Source organism: Diabrotica virgifera, chromosome 7 (genome assembly GCF_917563875.1).
Source record: "Diabrotica virgifera virgifera chromosome 7, PGI_DIABVI_V3a".
Classification (NCBI taxonomy): Eukaryota; Metazoa; Arthropoda; class Insecta; order Coleoptera; family Chrysomelidae; genus Diabrotica; species Diabrotica virgifera.
In genome coordinates this window covers 238031980-238053139 of record NC_065449.1, presented here as the reverse complement: position 1 = coordinate 238053139, position 21160 = coordinate 238031980, and the positions used below count along the sequence as shown (strand labels likewise).

The following is a 21160-nucleotide window of genomic DNA, read 5'->3' as shown; positions in this document are numbered from 1 at the left end:
ATACCCATAAAAACCAGGTTACTACGATGTTCTATTTTTCCTATACTGTTGTACTGAAGATATCTTACACCGACCACGTTATTAATCTGGGTGTTTTATTAAAAAATCAAAAAGGAAAAGAGCTGTTAATCATAATAAAAATAGCCAAAATCGAATACCTCGATCACATAATGAGGAACAGAGAGATATAATATGGACTGCTGCAACCAGTGGCGTACCGATAGATCAGCGGGCCCTGGATCCAGTTGGGATGCGGGCCCACCTGCCCAATAAAAATTCACATTGTATAACACGAGTATCGAGCATCTAGCCTATTGTAAATTGGGATTATTTTTATGACCTACCCTATAAAACTTGCATTGAATATCTGTTTCCGAATTTCTGCAACTTTGTAGTTTACCTACAACTTATTCATGGATCGTGCTAATATAAAAAAATACAAGCGTTTGAGTTAGGCAGGCACCGACGGTTAGCCTTTAAACAAGGACTTCGGCAAGCAGGTAAAACGAGCAAGGTACCTTACAAAAGCGTTCCCTGTGTTTCTTAATAAATTTTGATTTTAAATTTTTTGATGAATAGTTATTCCTCGTTTTTATTAATAAGTACCTAGACAAAAATTAAAATTTATTAAGCAGTTACATTTCGTAGTGTGTACAGCTTGTGTAGTTCAAAATTTACCCATCAAATTAGAAACAAAAGAAGCAAACAGCACTTTAGAGCGGGCCCCTGCGGGGTCCGGGCCCTAGTTCCGCGGAACCATGCTCAGTCGCCACTGGCTGCAACTAATCTTACATGGTGTACTAGTGCGCACAGTCCGCACAGTATATTTAAGTCTATTCGTATTCTGGTTCACCTATACATAGCTCTACAGTCACGCATGGAGCAAATTAAAAGACATCGGAAAAGAAGTGAAGGATAAGTAAAAACTGAATTTTTAAAAAACATGTATTAAATAAATGTTTACATAAATATACATAGATCCTTATTAAAAAATTATCTTAGCTCCTTCTTCTTTCTCTGCTTCTACGTCTACGCTCTTCCTTGACTTTTACCCTGTCTCTAGATCTTGATCGTCGTTTGGAAGACTTTTCAAATACCCTTTTATCGTTTTTTAATTGCTTAATATCATCTTCATATCTGCTCTTCATCCATTCGTAGTCTTTCTTCCTCTTGTTATCTTCTTTAGAATATTTTTTGGACGAGGATCTATCGGGATTTTTGTCAGATTTATGTCTATCTTCCTTTCTATGTTTGTCTCTAGGTTTGTCTGCGTGTTCTTTCTCTTTTGATCTAGGTCTAGACTTAGAATTTACTTTCGAATTTTTTTCTTCTAGCTTTTTGGTTTTTTTCTTCTTTTTGCCTCTATCGTCTTCAGAACTTGATGAATCTAAAAATATCAATATTCATTATAAGTTTAAAGTAGTTGAAAAGTTATAAAGATTCTAATAATCTCATAATACAGACATACTTATTAAACCAATTGAAATATAGTCAAAATACAGAATAAGTAATTCTCTAAGTAATTCATCATTGTTAGATGGGCAGTATAGGTTATATTAGGTTAGGTGTATAATAAGGTATAATATACCACATCATAATTAATTTAGGAATAAAAAACACATAACGAAAAAACATAAAAGACCAATATTGGTATCCTTACCTTCAGAGCTGTCGTCACTACTATCTTCCTCAGAACTACTTTCTGAACTACTACTACCACTGCTTTCCTTTTCTTTAGTGGCTAACTTCATTTCCATCATTTTTGGAATATTTTTTAAATGTTCTCTGAGTTCATCAGTTAATCCTCCCAAACCGATAGAGGTAAAAAAATTAATAGAAAATCTGGTATTCTTTGGGTTATCTCTAGGAAACAGTCCTGAAAAATAAGCCTGCAGGGTCCTGAAAAAATAAGTAAGTTTCAGTACAAGAATGCAAAATGGAAATAATATACTAGGACAGTCCGATAAGTATTTAGCCTCTCCGCCCGATGGCGCCACTATCGCAAATGAAGTGTAATGTCATTTAATGCGTTCTAGTAGACGGCTAATGTCAAAATGTCAGCCAAATCGAAATTATAGTATTGTTGTGACTGCGTGTGAAAGTCAGCGTGTCCGCGGATTTTAATAAAATGGAAAAAAAGCAATATCGGTCGGTGATTCGATTCTTGTTTTTGGAAGGGAAATTACGCAGCGAAATCAAAAAGCGCTTGAATTTGAATGCTGTGTACGGTGACTCTTCTCCTTCGATGGCAACTGTCAAAAATTGGTTTAATGAGTTTCAACGTGGACGAACGTCGGTTTTTGATGAGCCACGCGTAGGTGCCCCGAAAATGGCTACCACGGAGATTAACGTGACAAAAATCCACGATCTTGTATTGGCAGACCGCCGACTGAAGGTGCGCGAGATAGCTGGCACAGTAGGCATCTCAAATGACCCCGTAGGTCATATCCTGCATGAAATTTTGGGCATTAGCCCAATAAATGACCGTTTTGGAGTGTAATTTCCAGGGGCAACTCCGAATTGCATGAAAATTTGGATTTAGGTTCTACTTACCCTCCACTTCAAAGTTGAATTTGTGCCGTTGGTTGCTTTTACTTGGGGGGTGACATTTACCCCTTCTTGGGGGGTGAAAAACGCGTGTTTAAAATAAGGCCGGAAATGGATAAATTGACTTATTTTAACCACCTTTTGTTCTATAAAGTTTTTAACGTAAGTCAATACTTTTCGAGTTATTCGTGATTTAAAATGTTGATTTTTCGACAAAAAAAACTACGTTTTCAGACTGTTTTTCCCAAATAACTCAAAAAGTAAATATTTTATCGAAAAAAATATTTTTAGCAAAAGTGTAGCTGATCAAAAAACGAAAAAAAATGGTGTACCAGCAAAGTCTACAAATTGAGTAGAAGCAAAGTTGTAGCTCATGAAAAATACGTTCTTATTCGTCTAATTCCAAATCGAATAATTCAACGCGAAATCACCGAAGAAAGAAGCACTTTTCGGGAAAAACTTATTAACACTTTTAAAGTATCTAAAAAAAGCTTATTATTTGTTTTCTAAAAAAGTTTACAACATGAAAAATAAACGAGTTACATTGAAAAAAAAGTTGGCCCCTTTTTTTTGGTAAAAAAAATCGTGAAAACCTCTCTCTATTTAGCACTCTAAATGAAATTAATCGTTTTGCTTTACCATTTATTTTAATTGTATGTGTATTGTTTATATGATCTGTAAGTTTGATTGGTTTGAAGTGCTTATGAAAAATTTCATTTTTTCAAAATAACTTAAAAAGTATTAGTGATAAGAAAAATCTTAAACAATAAAAAATGTAGGTTTTGCTATTATAAATATGCTAGTTTCATTTTGTTTATCCGCAAGACAAAAATTGGTTAAGATATGGCTGTTCAAAATTTGCATACACTCGTGATTAGTGACCCATTCAAGCTTTTTCAACTATAACCCTTTCAAAAATAAACACTTTAAACCAGTGAGACTGACAGTGGAAATTTTTTGTAAAGTGGTAGCGATTAGTTTCCCTTGGGGAGCTAAACACGGGGAGATTTTCATGATTTTTTACAAAAAAAAGAGGGCCAACTTTCTTTTGAGCGTAACTCGCTTATTTTTAATGCTAAAACTTTTGTTAACAATTAAAACAAAGCTCTTTATAAACACTTTAAAAAAGTTTAAATGGGTTTTTCCCGAAAAGTGCTTAATTTTTCGGTGATTTCACCTTGAAATATTCGATTTGGAATTAGACGACTAAGAACGTATCTTTCATGAGCTACAACTTTGTTTTTATTTAATTGATAGATTTTACTGATACACCATTTTTTTCGGTTTTTTATAAGCTACACTTTTTTTAAGGATATTTTCTTCGATAGTAATATTTACTTTTCGAGTTACTTGCCAAAAACCCGCTGAAAACGTAGTTTTTTTGTCGAAAAATCAACATTTTCAATGGCAAATAACTCGAAAAGTATTGACTTACGTAAAAAACTCTATAGAACAAAAGTTGCTTAAAATCAGTAAATTTATCCATTTCCGGTCTTATCTTGAACGTATGTTTTTTCACCCCCGAGAAGGGGTGACTGTCACCCCCTAAGTAAAAGCAACCAACGGCACAATTTCAACTTTGAAGTGGAGGGCAAGTAGAACCTAAATTCAAATTTTCATACAATTCGGAGTTGCCCCTGAAAATTACACGGTATCGTCGCATTTCCCGTTCATTTACTGGGCTACATGAGAAAGCTATCGGCGCGATGGGTGCCGCGTTTGCTCACTTCAGACAATAACCGCAACCGTGAGACCACTTCAGAGCACTGTTTGACGCTATTTAAGTGTGATCCAAAGAAGTTTTTACGTCGTTTCATAACCGTCGACGAAACATAGATTCACTGGTATAAACCAGAAACCAAGGAACAGTCGAAAGAGTGGACAGCATCCGGCGAACGTGCTCCGAAGAAGGTGAAGACTGTCCAATCGGCCGGAAAGGTGATGGCCAGCATTTTCTGGGATTCACAAGGTGTGATCTACATCGACTACTTGGAGAAAGGCAAAACGATCACAGGGCCCTATTATGCCGAATTATTGGGCCGATTCGACGCCGAATTGAAGAAAAAACGACCCCATTTGGCAAAGAAAAAAGTGCCCTTCCACCATGACAACACACCGGCTCACACCTCCGCCGTCGCCATGGCCAAATTGGGCTACGAACTGTTGCCCCATCCACCGTATTCTCCAGATTTGGCCCCGTGCGACTACTATTTGTTTCCAAACTTGAAAAAGACACTCACTGGGCAGAAATTTAAGTCGAATGAGGAGGTCATCGCCGTCACGGAAACCTATTTTGCAGACCTCTAGAAAAGGTTGTAACATTTTTGAAGTAACTTGAAGTACTTCTTTACGGGCGTAATGACGGTGAAATTTTATATGGGAAAACCTAGCGACCGGGCGCATGCGCATTATAACTTTGTTCTGATTGGATGTTCAAATGACATGACAAAAATTATCCAATATGGCAGCTGTGGCACAGCTGTGGGACTGTGTTTGGTTATAATGTATGCTTGTTGCGTTTTAAAATTTGTAGGAAGAGAAACAACAAACAAAAAGTTAGTTAATGGTTATACTGCCTTTTTAAATAGTTTTCATATTATATTTTTGGACTTATTTACATAGAAGAGATGATTGTTGCATGCCAATGTGAAAGCTCATCAAACTGTGCCTAGTATGAGTGCCGCAGATCTCGCTTATTCAAAGCTAAAGAATCTTTCACTGGTAAGTGTTTTATAAATAGTTGATCAAATTTTGTTATGATATTTGAACATAGCCACTTTGCACGACGCAAGTGATTGCGAAATGTATTAGTCGTTATACGGGCTCCGATACCTACCTTGAACCTACCAAAATACATAAGTAGTATGTAATACTTTTTTTTACATAATTTGATTACCATCAAAATTTATATCAATATTCACCTAATATATTGTCTTCTTACCCTATGTTTTGTTGTATTTTTTCAATTCTAAATCATTTCAATTCAAAATCAAAATAATTTGATTTACATAAGTTAAAAATGTCAAAAGGTTAATCTGTTTAGTTAGACGATCTTCGCACATAATGACAAGCTGCCTCTGTGGTGCAGTTTTAATGCGGGTGAATCCCAATACAACGCAAATACCAGCCGCGTGGTAAGTTGGTTCGAATCCCAATAGAAACTTTTATTTTTTTATTTTTTTTTATACATTTTATGATTGTAAGTATATTTATTATATAATTTTATTTTCAGAAAATACGTATTTAGTTAAAAAATTTTCCGACAATTAATGTTCAGAAATCATTTGTGGCATTTTTAATGTGTTTGTGTGTGTTTTATTTTTTTATTATTTTAATTTTTGGCACTGTTTTAATAAAAATGTTTGAGAAGTATTAAGTATAAATTAATTTAATATTTAAATAAAATATAAATAAAAAGTATATTAATTTCGTTTATAATCATATAATCATATAATCATATAATAGAAGTATAACTTCTTACGTGCGTACAAAGTACACACACATTCTTTTTTTATACAGGGTGTCCCGAAAAGATTGGTCATAACATATACCACAGATTCTAGGGCCAAAAATAGGTTGATTGAACCTCACTTACCTATATACAATATTGCACACAAAAAAAGTTACAGCCCTTTGAAGTTACAAAATGAAAATCGATTTTTTTTCATATATCGAAAACTCTTAGAGATTTTTTATTGAAAATGGACATTCTTATGGCAGCAACATCTTAAAAAAAATTAAAGTAAAATTTGTGCATCTCATAAAAAATTTATGGGGGCTTTGTTCCCTTAAGCCCCCCCAAACTTTTGTGTACGTTCCAATTAAGTTATTATTGTGGCACCATTAATTAAACACGATATTTTTAAAACTTTTTTGCTTCTTAGTACTTTTTCGATAAGCTTGTGTTTATCGAGATATTTTGAATATTTTTCGAATCCACCACATATTTGTATATGGTTAAGTACGATTATAGAGGCCTGTTAATAATCTGAAAATTTATTTATAACTTACATTTTTAGGTATATTTTGAAAAAGAAGCCACATCTCGATAAAAGGTGACTTATCAAAAAAAGAATAGGCGGCAAAAAAGTTTTAAAACACTGTGTTTAACTAATGGTACTACAATAATAGTTTAATTGGAACGTACCCAAACATTTGGGGTGTTTAAAGGAACAAAACCCCCATAAAATTTTTATGTGGACATATTAAAAAAGAAGCCGCATCTCGATAAAAACTGGCTTATCGAAAAAATACTAGGAGGCAAAAAAGTTTTAAAAACGTTGTGTTAAACTAATGAGACCATAATAAAGAATTAATTGGAACGTACACAAAAGTTTGGGGGGTTTAAGGGAACAAACCACCCATAAAATTGTTATGGGGTGGACAAATTACGCTATAATTCTGTTTTAAGATGTTCCTGGCATAAGAATGCCACATGTCCATTTTCAATAAAAACTCTCTAATAGTTTTCGATATATTGAAATAAATCGATTTCTTTTGAACCCATCACATTAAACAGATGTGAGATGTTGGAATCGAAACAGACGCCGCCGATGCGTTTCTCTATGGTTGGTACCTATTCCGAGAGATCAGTTCAAGTTTCATTTTAAATCTCTTGCCCGGTCGTTCCGGAAAGTGTACTCAACTACGGCCGGCGATGGAATCGAGACCGATGCCGTCAAAGTTTTGTCACTTGTAATACGTGGAATAGTCGATTGAAACATATTCCGACATACCCGCTGCGGTTCCATCATGCCATCCCTAATAGAAACGAACGTCACCGATGCGTTCCCTAATAACCCTACGGTGGCTCTTTCGATGTCTAAATGGCTGTGCTAAAATCTATTCCGAGCAAGAAATAGATTTTTGGAGAAGGGCAGCAGGAAGATCTAGAAGAGAAAGGATTGCCAATGAAGATATTAGAGAAATAATAGGAATCAAACGAACAAACACAGATGACTTATCAACAAAACAACTTATCTGGTTCGGAAATATACAAAAAATGGATGAACAACGAATACCAAAGGAAATACTAAAATGGCAACCAAAAGGAAAGGGAAAACGAGGTAGACCGAGAAAAAGTTGGAATGAAGGAATAGATAAAGAGCTGAGGGAAAGAAACATAGAAGAGGAACAACTCGACGAAGTGTATTGGAAGTTGTAAAACGGCGGAGAACGTTATAAACCGACATATAATAGTAGAATAAAATCTTGAGAAAAATATATTATGAAAAGAATAAAAAATATGTTGAAACTTACTCATCCTTTAGCCTTGCGTTTAATTTTCCTAGTCCCATATATTCAGCCAATTCTTGAAACAAGATTTTTATGAAAATCCTACTAGAACTATTGGTATCCTCTTCATTCAATTTCATGATGTCAAGGACTTCCCATCCAATGGCATCCGTAAAAAGTAAATGCGCAAAAAATTTGCTGACGTTTCTTAACCTGTTAGCATCTAGTCTGTGAGTGGTAGAATAGGTATCTTTAAAAATTTGTTGGAAAGGCTCGATATACACTTTGTTGATTTGACAAAATCTTTGAGCCAAAAGACCATAAAACTTTTCGTAGGTTCTTTGTTCTGCGCAGCAGTCTACAAATAAAAAATGTATTTATTCGATTTAGAATTACTGTTTTTTCTCTTCAGAAGAGGGCGGCATAGTTTGAAAATTTTGAAATTTTCATTTTTTTTTATTATTTTGATCGGAGCAAAATTTCCGGAAATACAGCATGTTCAATATCCCAACATTTGACAAGCTTTGCGCCAGCGCGCTTGAAAGTGAGAAACATTCAAAAGCTGTTCCCCTCCTCTATTCTAAATTACTCCGCATTTCAAAAACATCTTCCGGTGTACATCACTTTGAAAAGAAATTGAAAATAAAAGTTTAACAACTAAGTCAAAACTTTAAAGGCGTTTTTCTCAAAACTGCTTTTTTTCAGAACTGCTTTGTTTAAAGGCAGTTTTTTGTAACTCAAAAACTACTTAACTGATCCACCTGAAATTTTGCATAGATTTTCTTTAGACATTTCTTAAGGTAACGCTGTCAAGCTATTTCTTGTGCTATGCTTATTAATGTGCTTGTGCTATATAATATGCTTGTTGTGAAAATATAGAAAAATATAGAAAAACTCATAAGCTAATAAAATCTTTTTGAATTTTTTGTTTTGCATGATCCGATGATGAGTTCTGATGTCCACCCCAAAATCCATTTTATTTTAGGTGTCTGTAAAAACTTGCCACTGTTTGCTTATTTTTCAATATTTTGCTTTGAAATTTTTGAAGTTATACTTCTTTAGGCACGAGGGTGAATTTTTATTTTCCTGGGCGCATGCGCACACCGACAGTATGGTAGTCGCTCAAACGTTATACGGGATCTGATTGGGTGTTAAAAACATCTGTCAATAATTGTTCAATATGGAGATTATGGATAAACAAATTTTGTGTATATTAGTTTTTATTGTTGTGATGGCAGAGAAAAAGCAAGTTTATAATTGTAGTGACTTTTTAAATAGTTTTTAAAAGCGACAGATACGTAATAATAGGGATGTTCACTAATTTTTAAATATAGTTAAATTCAATAGATTACAAGGTATATAAAAACGTAACAATTATAAAACTGTTTAAAAATGTATATTTTTTAAGATAAATGAGTTCATAATGTTGATTTTCTTGGAGGCTAGAAAAACGGTACCCTGCAGCGAGGCTACGGTCTGTGACGTCAGCAGTCGTAACGTCTTTGATCGACGACTAGTTTTGTATACTTATTTACTCAGTGTATTTGAATGTGCGCAGTTTTTTACGTATTTAATTATTAAAAATAAAGCCAAATAAGTGGTGTTTTGTTCCTGGGTGTGTAAATACATCAAAAAACAGTTCTGACAAGATTTTTATTACCGTTCCAGCAAATTTAAAACAGAAAAAGAAATGGTTTTTTTTGCAGCTAGAACTTAAAATAACTAACTTAAAGAACTAACTTAATAAAATAAACATTATAGAAGTTTTCCGTAGACTTTCGGCCCTTGGTAATAATGTAATTGTTCTTTCTGCATTTACATTTTTCAAAAATACTTATTAGTTTTCTCAGGATTCGAAAAAATGAATGAATTTAAATAGCATTGGACCAAGATTTTACACCTACCCCCTTAAAGAGTAAATGAAAAAGTTTCGGGAACTCAAATTTGTATTCCTTAAACTGGGATATTCCTAAAAACGGGATTCTAATAATACATACAGTAAAAGTAAACCTTGAAATAACTACATGTGGATGTAGGTATGAATTTATATTATATTAAAATCATTAATAATTTAGTGAAAAGATTGGTTGAAATGAAAATGTATAATACCCAAGTTCAAAAATATTTTTTACCTTGGAACAGTTGTCAACTCGAAATACGAAACAACCGAAATAAGATCTAGAGTTGAAAAGGACATAGCAACATTTAACAACATGCATGAGAAATATTTTCACCCATTACGACATAATATCTCTCCCACTAAAAATGCGGCTGCTAAAATGTTATTATTTCCGGTCTTGCTATATGGCGCAGAGGCCTGGACAATAATGGAAACATTAATGAAAAAGCTAGAGGCATTCGAGATGTGGGTGTACCCACGTATCCTCAAAATATCCTGGGAGACCCACACCAACGTACAGGTATTGCGTCGAATGGGAAAACAAACAGAAATCTCTTTTACAAGTAAGAAACGAAATCTTAAATATTTCGGTCATATCATGAGGCATGATAAATATCGTATACTCCAACTGATAACGCAAGGTAAAATAGAGAGCAAACGCGGACCCGGAAGAAAAGACACTCATGACTTATAAACTTACGCCAATGATTTGGACAAAAATCGATCGAGTTATTCAGAAACGCCTCAAATGAAATTAAAATTGCCATGATGATAGCCAACGTCCACAACGGACAAGGCACATGAAGAAGAATAAAAATATTTTTAATACACCTAACCAAGGTAAAGTAATAACCAGCCAATGTATGTATACAATATGCATGCGTACAATGCATGCATACAACTTTCTCTATTTTTTTTGTGGAGTATTAAGCATTTATTTTTTTAGCTTAAAGAAGACATGGAAAATTATATGGAATATACACTCAGTAAAGCTGTGATAGATTTATTTTTTTACAAGATGCCAATAAATCATACACCATTGTTACATCTACACTACAGTCGGTAGTTTATACGAATCGGCTTTCTGAAAACCTTCTTCCATTTTATTTGTTTACTTTTGTAAAACCCAAAATATGTCCTTACAAACAGTCTATCCACTTTAAACTAAACAAATTCACTATAAAACTCCACTTTAACAATGATAAAACAAGAAGAGAACAAAATAAAATGACCTGAAACGTCAAACAGGTAAACAGTAACACTCTGAGAATGGCGCGCGCTTGCGGTATGTGCAACTAGTGACGTCAGGCCAATAGAGAAGTGTTCTTGAAATTTAAAATAATGCTAGATTTCTAATAAAGATTTTTTATAGAAAGGCTTTTTCAATTTTGTTGAAATTTTGGACAATTATTCCTAGGGTGTTTCTTAATCGTTTTACATGTTTGAAATGACTTTTTAATTTTTTGTGAACATCCCTATTGTAAATGTTTCAGTATCCTAATAAAAAATTACATAGGTAATACCTACCTACCTATTTGGAAAAATAGGTCCTACCTATTTGGAAAATTTAAAATGAACCTACCAAAATAGTATATAATGCTTTGATTTACATAATTTGATTACCATCAAAATTTCTACCAATATTCACTTAATATATTGTTTTCTTACTCTATGTTTTGTTGTATTTTAATATTTCAATTCTATAAAAATATTAAAATAATTTGGTTAAATTCAGAACTGTCAAAAGTTTAAAGCGTTTAGTTAGTCGATCTTCCTACATGATGCAAGTGTCTCCGTGGGTAAAAGTATAAGATGATTAAATTTCAATACTAAGTGCGCTAACATAAGCGGGTTCGAACCCCAAGAGAAACTTTTACTTTTTTATTTTTTTTTATACATTTTATGATTGTAAGTATATTTATTATATAATTTTTTTTTTCAGAAAATACGTATTTAGTTAAAAAAAATTCCGACAATTATTGTTCAGAAATCATCTATGGCATTTTTCAATGTGTTTGTGTGTGTTTTATTCTTTTATTTTTTTAATTTTTGGTACCTACTGTTTTAATAAAACTTTTTGAAAAGTAGTAAGTATTAAAATAAAATATTATTTAAATAAAATATAAATAAACTGTTTAAAGTGTATTAATCTCGTTGAAATCATATAATAGAAGTATAACTTCTTACGTGCGTACAAAGTACACACACATTCTTTTTTTGAATAATGTTTCAATTGTACTGAATGTTTATTTAATTTAAAAATAAAATAATTCTACCATAATTAATTTTTATTTTTTATTTCTGCCTGGATTATTGGTCATACAGCCAGTTACATAATATGTGAAATTATTATCCTCCTATAAATACAATACACGTCACATGAATTATCTTCAATATCTCCTCTAATTTAACCACATAAGAAACATGGAATTAACAGATGAAGAACAACAAAAAAGAAAAACAGGGTTACATGCTTCTTGCCCAGGAAACCACTAAGACATTTTTTAACAGATACATACTAGACTTGGGGGAGCAAAGATAGGTAAAATAATAAAGAAAAACACGAAGCAAAGACTGAACAGGTAGTAAAGGAAAGAATTAATAGGTAACGAAGCTAATCTACTATAGGCTATAGGCAACATGAGATGTGTTGTACGTACAATGTACCTACACTATTGTAAAAATACATCACATAAAGAATTTGATATTTACGTATAAAATTTAGCAGAAAATTCACAAATTAGGTCATATGATGATCACTGGGAATGCTTTTAAGATTTTATGGTGATAGAGGAAAGCTACCAAGGCTGTTGGGGGCTTAAATATGAAAAGGAATATTGATGTTCAACATCTAGTGTTACATCTGCAAGTTGTTGTCAGGATGGGATCTATACTCAGTAGAAGTAAGAGGGTTTCATAATCGTACATAAGACAGGGAAAATAATTTCAGTATTCTTGAACTATTAAGAGCATAGGCGCAAAATTTGCTTGCAATGCTTTTTAAATGAATTCATTTTTTTTTGGGAATCCTTTCGAAAATATTTTTGAAAAATTTAAACACCGATTGAAAGATTACTCTATTACAGAGGGCTAACAGTCCCTTAGAATAAACAAAAGGTTTCTTTTGAATAAAATATTTGAAATTAAAAGTTACACTCAATTTTCTCCTTTTTTTTTACCCCTGTAAATAATAAACAGTAAAATGGCTAAATACCCCAGGTGGGGTTGAGGCGCTAAAAAGCTATCTAGATCCATCTTTTTTGGGGGGATCAGTCTCAGTCTGCTACTCGATACTATTAACTATACTTCTCCATCTCTTTAACCATTTTATTCTAGGTCTTCCATATCTTCTTCTAACTCCGGGTTCCCATTGTAAAATCGAGTGGATGATTGTTGCGCTATCTGCTCTCCATATATGCTCCAACCATCTAACTCTGTAATGTTTAATTTTTATAATTATATCTCCATCTTTCAGCTTTTGTTTTATTTCGTTGTTAGTACTAATCCTGTATTCTGTTTCAGACGATCTAACAGGTCCCAGTACAGCTCTTATCACTTTCTCTCCAATATTCTCAAGTCATCCTCCTCTCTTTTTGCCATAGTGAGTGTTTCCGCAGCATACAATAATATAGGCCTAATTATTGCATTAGAAATGGTAATTTTGGACTTCTTCGTAATTATTTCGCTTTTGAGTAATTTTTTGTTTGCACGGAAAGCCCTGTTAGCTGTAATAATCTTCTCTTCGATTTCAGATCTTCTATCTCCTGTTTTGGAAGTCGTTACCCCAAGGTATTTAAACTTTTCCACTTCCTCAAACTTATTTGTGCAGATTAATATCATCCGACCTAATCTCATTATTTTTGTCTTTTACCCCTGTAACTACTAACTGTACCCCTGTTTACCCCTGTAACTGTAATACTAGTTTATTCAAGATTCGAAAAAAAAATAAATGCATTATAGAAAGCATTGCAAGCAAATTTTGTGCCCACCCACTTTTGCGCAATTTTGTTTATATTAATACAATAAATTTGCTATTCCCCAGTGTTACATATTAAGGAGATGTTTTTATCATTAACACAATAATACTGTGAGATAATACCTTTTATACCAAATAAAAATACTAACCAAGAAACATGTGACACAATTCTATTTCTTGTCCAGGTTTCAACTCCATCTTCAGTAGCTTATGTGCACATTCTTCAAAATCTAAACTAGACTGAATAGTCAAATATATGGTTCTTCTAAGAGAAATTAAATTCGTTTCAGTATTGTCAATAATTGTTCCCTGGTCCTTGACTTCGTCCTCATTTTCATTATCAGATTCCTCTTCTGAACCTTCGGAACCTGATTCAGACTCACCATCACTGCCTAAGATTTCTTTACTAAGGGTTTTGTATTTATCTTCATTTTCTTCATAACTCTCATCAAATTTGAACACATCTACAATTATATTTAAACATTAGTAAAAAAATTACACAAACTCAAGAAAAAACTAACATAACACACTAAAAAATGGGATGCTATAGAAAAAATACTTCATATCTTACTCAATATATCCTCTGCATCAGCCTCTTTAACATCATCTAACATAATAAGATGAGTGAATTGATCTTCCTCTTCTACTAAATCTAATTCTTCTACGACAGCAGCATGATCCTTAAATCCGTCTTTCCTTATTTGAAACATAACTTCAATCATGTACTGAATTCTTTTTTCTAGCTGGCCTTCATGTAAAATGTTTCTTAACATCTCAAATATAGCAGTAATACCTATAAAATAAAAATCTTAAATAGGGACAATCCATTTTGTACAGTTTTAGAGATTTGACCTCTAAAATCATACGAACAAGCTGAATTTTTCTGAGAATGTCAATTTTGGGTCCCCAAAAAAGATGCAAAACAGTTTGCCACTCCTACCCCCATACTTCCCCCTAAAATGACTCTTAATAGGGGAGGGGGAACGGAATTAAGTACTAATAAACTTTTTTGTTCAAAATTATATCAGCTACATTTCTTGTTTTTTTCTACAGCGTACAGATGCCTGTACTCTGTAATTGCTTGGGCTGAGACTTATAGACAAAAACAAACAAATGGATTAGAAGCAAAACCAAAATAAGAGACACAGGAGAAAATGCTGCCAAATTAAAATGGAGCTTCACAGGACACAATGCCTTTCTGAATGATAAAAGATGGAATCACGAAATACAACAATAGAGAACATAAATTGGGAAGGAGAAGCAGAGGAAGGCCACAAGTGAGATGGACTGGCAGTGCCGGTTTATGCACTGGGCTCTTGGGGTGGGTGCGCAGAGGCCCGGGCCCCGGAGGGGCCCGTAGGGACCCATTCCTTTTATTAATAAAAAAGTAAATAGAGGAAAATACGACGAAATACCTGCGATTTCGAAATAGTCTGATTTTAATACCGATAACTTTATAATAACTGTGGTAAATTTTAAACCAAAAAGTGATTCCTTAGAAAATTGTAAAAAATGTATCAAGATGGAGACAAATATTATTATAGAAGATTAAATGAAAGCAACGTTTATAGAGGAAAACCCAATGGATGCAAAGAGAGATTGGCTAATATATGACGCAAGTGTTATATCTGTTTATTGGTACCCGTGCAAATTATTTTCAATTGAAAAAAATAGTTAACTGATTTTGGATGGACCCACTGGAAACATTTGAATAGTTTGCTCTACGAAGAAGTGATGAATCTCACGAAAAAAGTAATTTCATCTGAACTCTATGGTTACATTAATAACAAGATCATCATTAATATTTGAAGTTATAAACGCTGGCTTGAAAGAACAAGTAGAACACGAAGAAGAACTATTGGAGAAGAACTATTGGATAAACGTCATAAGAAGAGTTGTCACTACTAGATTACTTGCTTCTCAAGGACTAGCTTTCTGTTGATCCAATGAGGATTTAATGAGTCATTGTTTAAGGAAATTACTGAAGTTGTCTTGTATACTAGGCTAAATTTGACAACTTCTTAGCTAAGCATTTACAACAGAATGCGAATAAATGAAAAGGTTCAGTTAGTTATCTGTCTCACCAAATTTGCAATGAATTCTTGAAAGTGATGAAAACAAAATTTGTAGAAACTTTTGACGCTGTAAGTGCTTTACTTAATAACTAGGGATCCATCAAACCTATTTTTCCAGTTAAGCAATAATAGAGACAAAAAATCAGCAGTTAAAAATAAAGCTGAGACACTGCAGAATAAAATGGATACCTGAGACATCTCTATTGACATTGATTTGGACAAAAACTTTGGAACGAGTTAATGCAAGAAGCAAAATGTGAATGTGAAGAAACTGTGGACTTAAATGTGTCAATTGGAGTAGAATTAATGACATCTACTTTGAGATTTGTTGGAGACATAAGAAATATGTTAAGCGAAATTGAACTAGAACCAAAAGTATTTTTTTGTGAAGACGAGGATATCTCAAACATATTCTATACAACTGATCTTCAAAGAACAAAGAAGAGAAAAACATTTTTTGATAAAGCAGATAAAAGTGAAACAATTTTCAAGGGACACGAAAGATTCAGAATTGAAGTAGGTATTTAATCTTATATGCTACAAAGAGATTTAAATGCTACAAAGATGTTACATCAACTGTTAGATATTTTCTACTCTAGATAAAGACGCTAGCAGTAAAGACGTCAATTAATACTTCATGCGTAAAATAGAAAAAAGATGTTAATGAAACCAAAGAGAAGTTGCATAATGAAATTACTCATTCTATAACGTTATGCCAATAGTTCAATAAATATTTGAAAAATTAGATGCCATCCATCAATTGGATAGTTATTCGAAAAGGAACCAAGCGCCTATTTAGTAGTTCGGAGAAAATTACGTTAGAAGTTTAGTTTAAAAAATAAATCGTTGGTGTTGGCGCTTGGTGTTCTTGTTAATAGATGTCGTTATAGTCGTTCTGGGACTAAGATATTTTTAGAATATTCAATATACTCCAGTAGAAATCGGTTGGGGGTAATTTCTTAAATATTCTCGAATTTGTCACGAATGAAAATTACGTTATAGAATAGAATAGAATAGAATAGAATACTTTATTGGTATAGCTTTACAGCTGCCATCATAAAGATGGATATACACGTCAGATATACAACACAATATAGTCACAGACACATAATCAAATACCTATACATACACTTAAATTTTAGATTTAACATAATGTACATTGATAAATATGAAAATTATTAATATTAGACAGAACTCATAACAGCAATCTAGTTGCTAAGTATTCTTCTACACTGTAGAATGCATGTTTACATAGTATACTTTTCACAACTCTTTTGAATTTCACCGGATGCAAAGATCTAACTTCATTTGGAAGATGATTATATAGCCTGACCCCCACATAATCTGTGGACTTCTCAAATTTGGATAGTTTGTGACCAACAGTAACAAACTGATTGGCATTCCTAGTTGAGTATGCATGTAAATCAGAATTTCTCTTGAATGAATGTAAATTATGCTTAATATACAATATGGATTTCAAGACATATATGGAAGGCAACGGTAAGATATTGTTATTAATGAAAACTTGCTTACAAGTATGCCCAAAAGGAATATTGAAGATAAGTCTAATAATTCTCTTCTGTTTAATAAACACTGTGTCTGATTTTGTGGAATTACCCCATAACGTAACATTATAAGTAAGGTGACAATAAACCAAAGAATAATATACATTAATGAGAGTTTTAATACTGAGTGTTCTCTTCAACTGTACTAAAGCATAGAATGAACAATTTAGTTTCTTATTAACATATTCAACGTGAACATCCCAACTCATAAACTGGTCCAAGAATACACCTAAAAATTTTATGTTTGGAATATTTACAATTTCAGGAATAGACACAACTGGCATATTTCGTTTGCATCTAAAATGTATATACGATGTTTTATCAATATTCAGTTGTAGCAAGTTTTGTGTACACCATGTTTGGAATAATCTGATAACCCTTGACACTCTATTTTGAAGCTCTACGTATGTATGTGCTGATACAATCACAGATGAGTCATCTGCGTACATTACAATGTGGTCATGAGTAATATGATCGGGTAGGTCATTGACAAAAATAAGAAATAGCAGTGGTCCCAACACAGATCCCTGCGGCACTCCTACATCTACACTGAAGATGTCTGACCTTTCCTTGTTTAATTCAACATAGAATTTCCTCTCCAGAAGATATGAGTTCAATAAATTTAACATGTTACCTCTTATTCCGTGGACATACAATTTGTTAAGGACAAATTCAAATTTAAGACTGTCGAATGCTCTGGAAAGATCAAAGAAGATACCCACTACAAGAAGACCATCATCAAGGTGCCTATAGACAGATTCCATAAATACTTCAGTAGCCCCCTCTGTTGATCTTCCGGATCGAAAGCCATGCTGTTCTGAACACAGTGCATTATTTTTGTCCAAAAACTGTATGATCCTAGTGTAGTAAGCTCGTTCAAAAATTTTTGAAATTACATTTAACAAGGAAATAGGTCTATAATTATCAATACAAGTGTGATCGGATTTTTTATATACTGGAACAATTTTACTTAATTTTAGGTTTTCAGGAAATTCACCTGTGTTGTATACTAGGTTAATTAAATATGCCAGCGGTTCTGATATAACATCCTTGATGTGTTTGATCATTCTTGTGTTTAATTCATCATTTCCAAAAGAATGTTTATTTTTAAGACCACAAATAATATCAAGAACCTCATCAGATGTTACTGGAAAATAAACAAAACTGTCTATAGTCCACCTATGTGATAAAGTACAGTTTTGAGGGTTATTGTCAAGCCTATTTTTTAGTGCATTATTTCTGTCATTGAAATGGCATGCAAAATATTGAGCTAAATTTTTATCATCTGATATTAGTTTGTCTTCAATTTTGAGTTTAATTTTATTAGTACTTTGCTTTCTCCCTATAGTTTTATTTACTATACTCCACATAGTTTTTTGTTTATTATTACTACTTACAATTTGAAGATAATTGAATTCCCTTTTTTTTTCAGCAATAAGATTATTGTATTCCTTCTTGGTAGCTTTATACTCATTGCAGATGTTACTATTATTATAGTTTTTAGCTTCATTAAATAGGTTTTTTAATTGTTTACTCCTAGTTTATAGTATAAGTTATTATAATAATAAGTTATAATATAATAATAAGTTATATAATAGTTATAGTATAAGTTTAGTTTAAATTATAAATCGTTGTTGTTGGCACTTGGTGTTCTTGTTAATAGATGTCGTTGGAGTCGTTCTGGGGCTTAGATATTTTTAGAATATTCAATATACTCTAGTAGAAATCGGTTGGTGGTAATTTCTTAATATTCTCGAATTTGTCGCTTGGTTCCTTTTAGAATAACTCTATCCAATTAAAGGCAACATTTCCCAATATTGTACCTTTACTGCAAGTTTATTTGACTATACCAACTTCTAATGCATTAGGCGAGCGGTATTTTTCGGCTTTAAAAAGAATAAAAATATATTTAACGCCAAATTTGGGTCAAGAAAATCTAGACGCATATAAATATTGTATTACAGAAAATGAAGACCTGAAGCAAATGAATTTTGTTAGTTTTATATGACAGATTGCTAATGCGTAGTCAAGAAAAAAGAGTGAACTAATTTTTGTCTTATGTATTTTTTAGAATAGGTATATTTTTTGTTGTCATCATGTGTTGTTTTGTAGAACTTTCTGTTTTTTTTTTGTATTTTTAAATGTATTTTTACGAATATATTTTACGTTTGCTATTCTTCTTGTTTGTTTTAAAAAAATATTGTATGTATAGATTTTACAATAAACATTTATAGTTATTACATGTGTTTTCTTGTTAAAAAAACTGACAACGAATAGCAATTAAGGGGGCCCCTAAATATCCAGTGCCCGAAGTTAGGTTAAACCGGCACTGTGGACTGGTGATATTAAGAAGTTTGGAGGACACAACTGGAAGCAAGTGGAGCAAAATATAAAACACTGAATTTAGTTGGGGGAGGCCTATGTCCAAAGTTGGATTACTAAGGCTGAAGAAGAAGTACAAATGCTTGGTAAATTGATGTTTTCATTGCATCATCATCATTCATCATAACGGAATTGACAGTCTTAGCAAAATTCAACTTGTATCTTAAAGGTTCAGAGACATTTTCATCTCTAATAACGTAAATAATTGGCACAAAGACAAATACATACCTCTACTTGAAACTTCTGTCAGTTTTTGTCCACATTCCTTCAAAAATGAAATGGCCACCTCCACAGAATCATCTGTAGGAGTCTCCACCAACAATGTAAGTATCTCCAAAGCCAAAATTTCATGTGCCACTCTCTGATTTACTAAATGAGCTACGAAAGTAGTAGCCGATATGCAAATAGACTTATTATTTTGTTTAAACCCTCTTTTGAACTGCAAAACCAACCTCTTCAATAAAAGCTCTCCTATACTTGGAAACTTCGAATTAATAACAGCTACTAAGGCTGCGTAAACGTTTGTAAAAGTAGGAGATGCTGCTTGTGCTTGTATTATTGACTTGCACAGCAAACCTCTACCTCTTACTATATTTTCATGCAATAATTCTCTGGCGATGATGCCAATATTCGAGGTGTTAATTTTATTAATGTAACCATGAACGGATTTCTTTAAGGCTTCCCATGCTATACGCTGATAGGCTGCTGATGTTTTGTCTGTAATACTGGCTTGTAACAATCGTAGCTTAGCTGGGGGAATATAAGCACCACCAGTCCTCGATGTTAACATATCTACAGTTTTTCTTTCTCTTGGTTTGATGACTGATTTATCAGGAACAGACTCCATTGGCTTTGGTAACTCCTTCTCCTCTGAATTTCTATCTGGCCCCTTCTTGCCAGATTCTTCGGGAGCCGCATCATAGTATCTAAAATAGAGCAGTGCCACCATAAAATAGCTAATAGTTATTTTTAAAGAATATATGTATAAATAAAATACCTTTGGCCAACTTTGGTAGTATCTTTCCTTGGATATTTATTCCAATATTTGTCACTGTTTGGGCGATCTTCCCCATAGTATCTCTGATAATCTTTAGGGTTGTAACCTTCCTCTGATGAATCTCTGTCTCTACTATTGTGGGCTTTCTTTTTGGAAGACTTTTTCTCTTTTCGTTCTGGAGATTTAGATCTACTCTTTCTTCGTCTTTTACGTTCAGGAGAACTCAAATTAGCATCCTTGGTATTGGTATCCTTGGTATCTGGCATATTTAAAAAAAATAAAATTTACAATTTGATGCAGTTGCAGGAAAATATTTTTAAGTTTGACATTGACAATTTGCATTGCACGTTACCTGACAGTGACATTGACATTTGGTAATGAGTAATGAGTGACATTGACATTTGGTAATGAGTGACATTGACGTATGACACTCTTCTTTTTTATGGGGCTAGTACACGTTCTTCTTCTTCTTGTGCCACTCCT

The 21160-nt window shown here is 33.0% G+C and overlaps 1 protein-coding gene across 1 annotated transcript; it reads right to left on the bottom strand.

The window, feature by feature from the left end:
• Positions 1-931: 931 nt before the first annotated feature.
• On the bottom strand, positions 932-21026 carry LOC114327865 (pre-mRNA-splicing factor CWC22 homolog). Its single transcript, XM_028276581.2, has 7 exons — positions 20678-21026; positions 19909-20606; positions 14230-14451; positions 13808-14122; positions 7807-8140; positions 1661-1899; positions 932-1387 (listed from the first exon to the last, which is right to left on the bottom strand). Exons 1-7 carry the CDS (start codon positions 20941-20943, stop codon positions 999-1001), a joined length of 2463 nt encoding a protein of 820 aa, XP_028132382.1. The 5' UTR covers positions 20944-21026; the 3' UTR covers positions 932-998.
• Between the last annotated feature and the right edge of the window lie 134 nt (positions 21027-21160).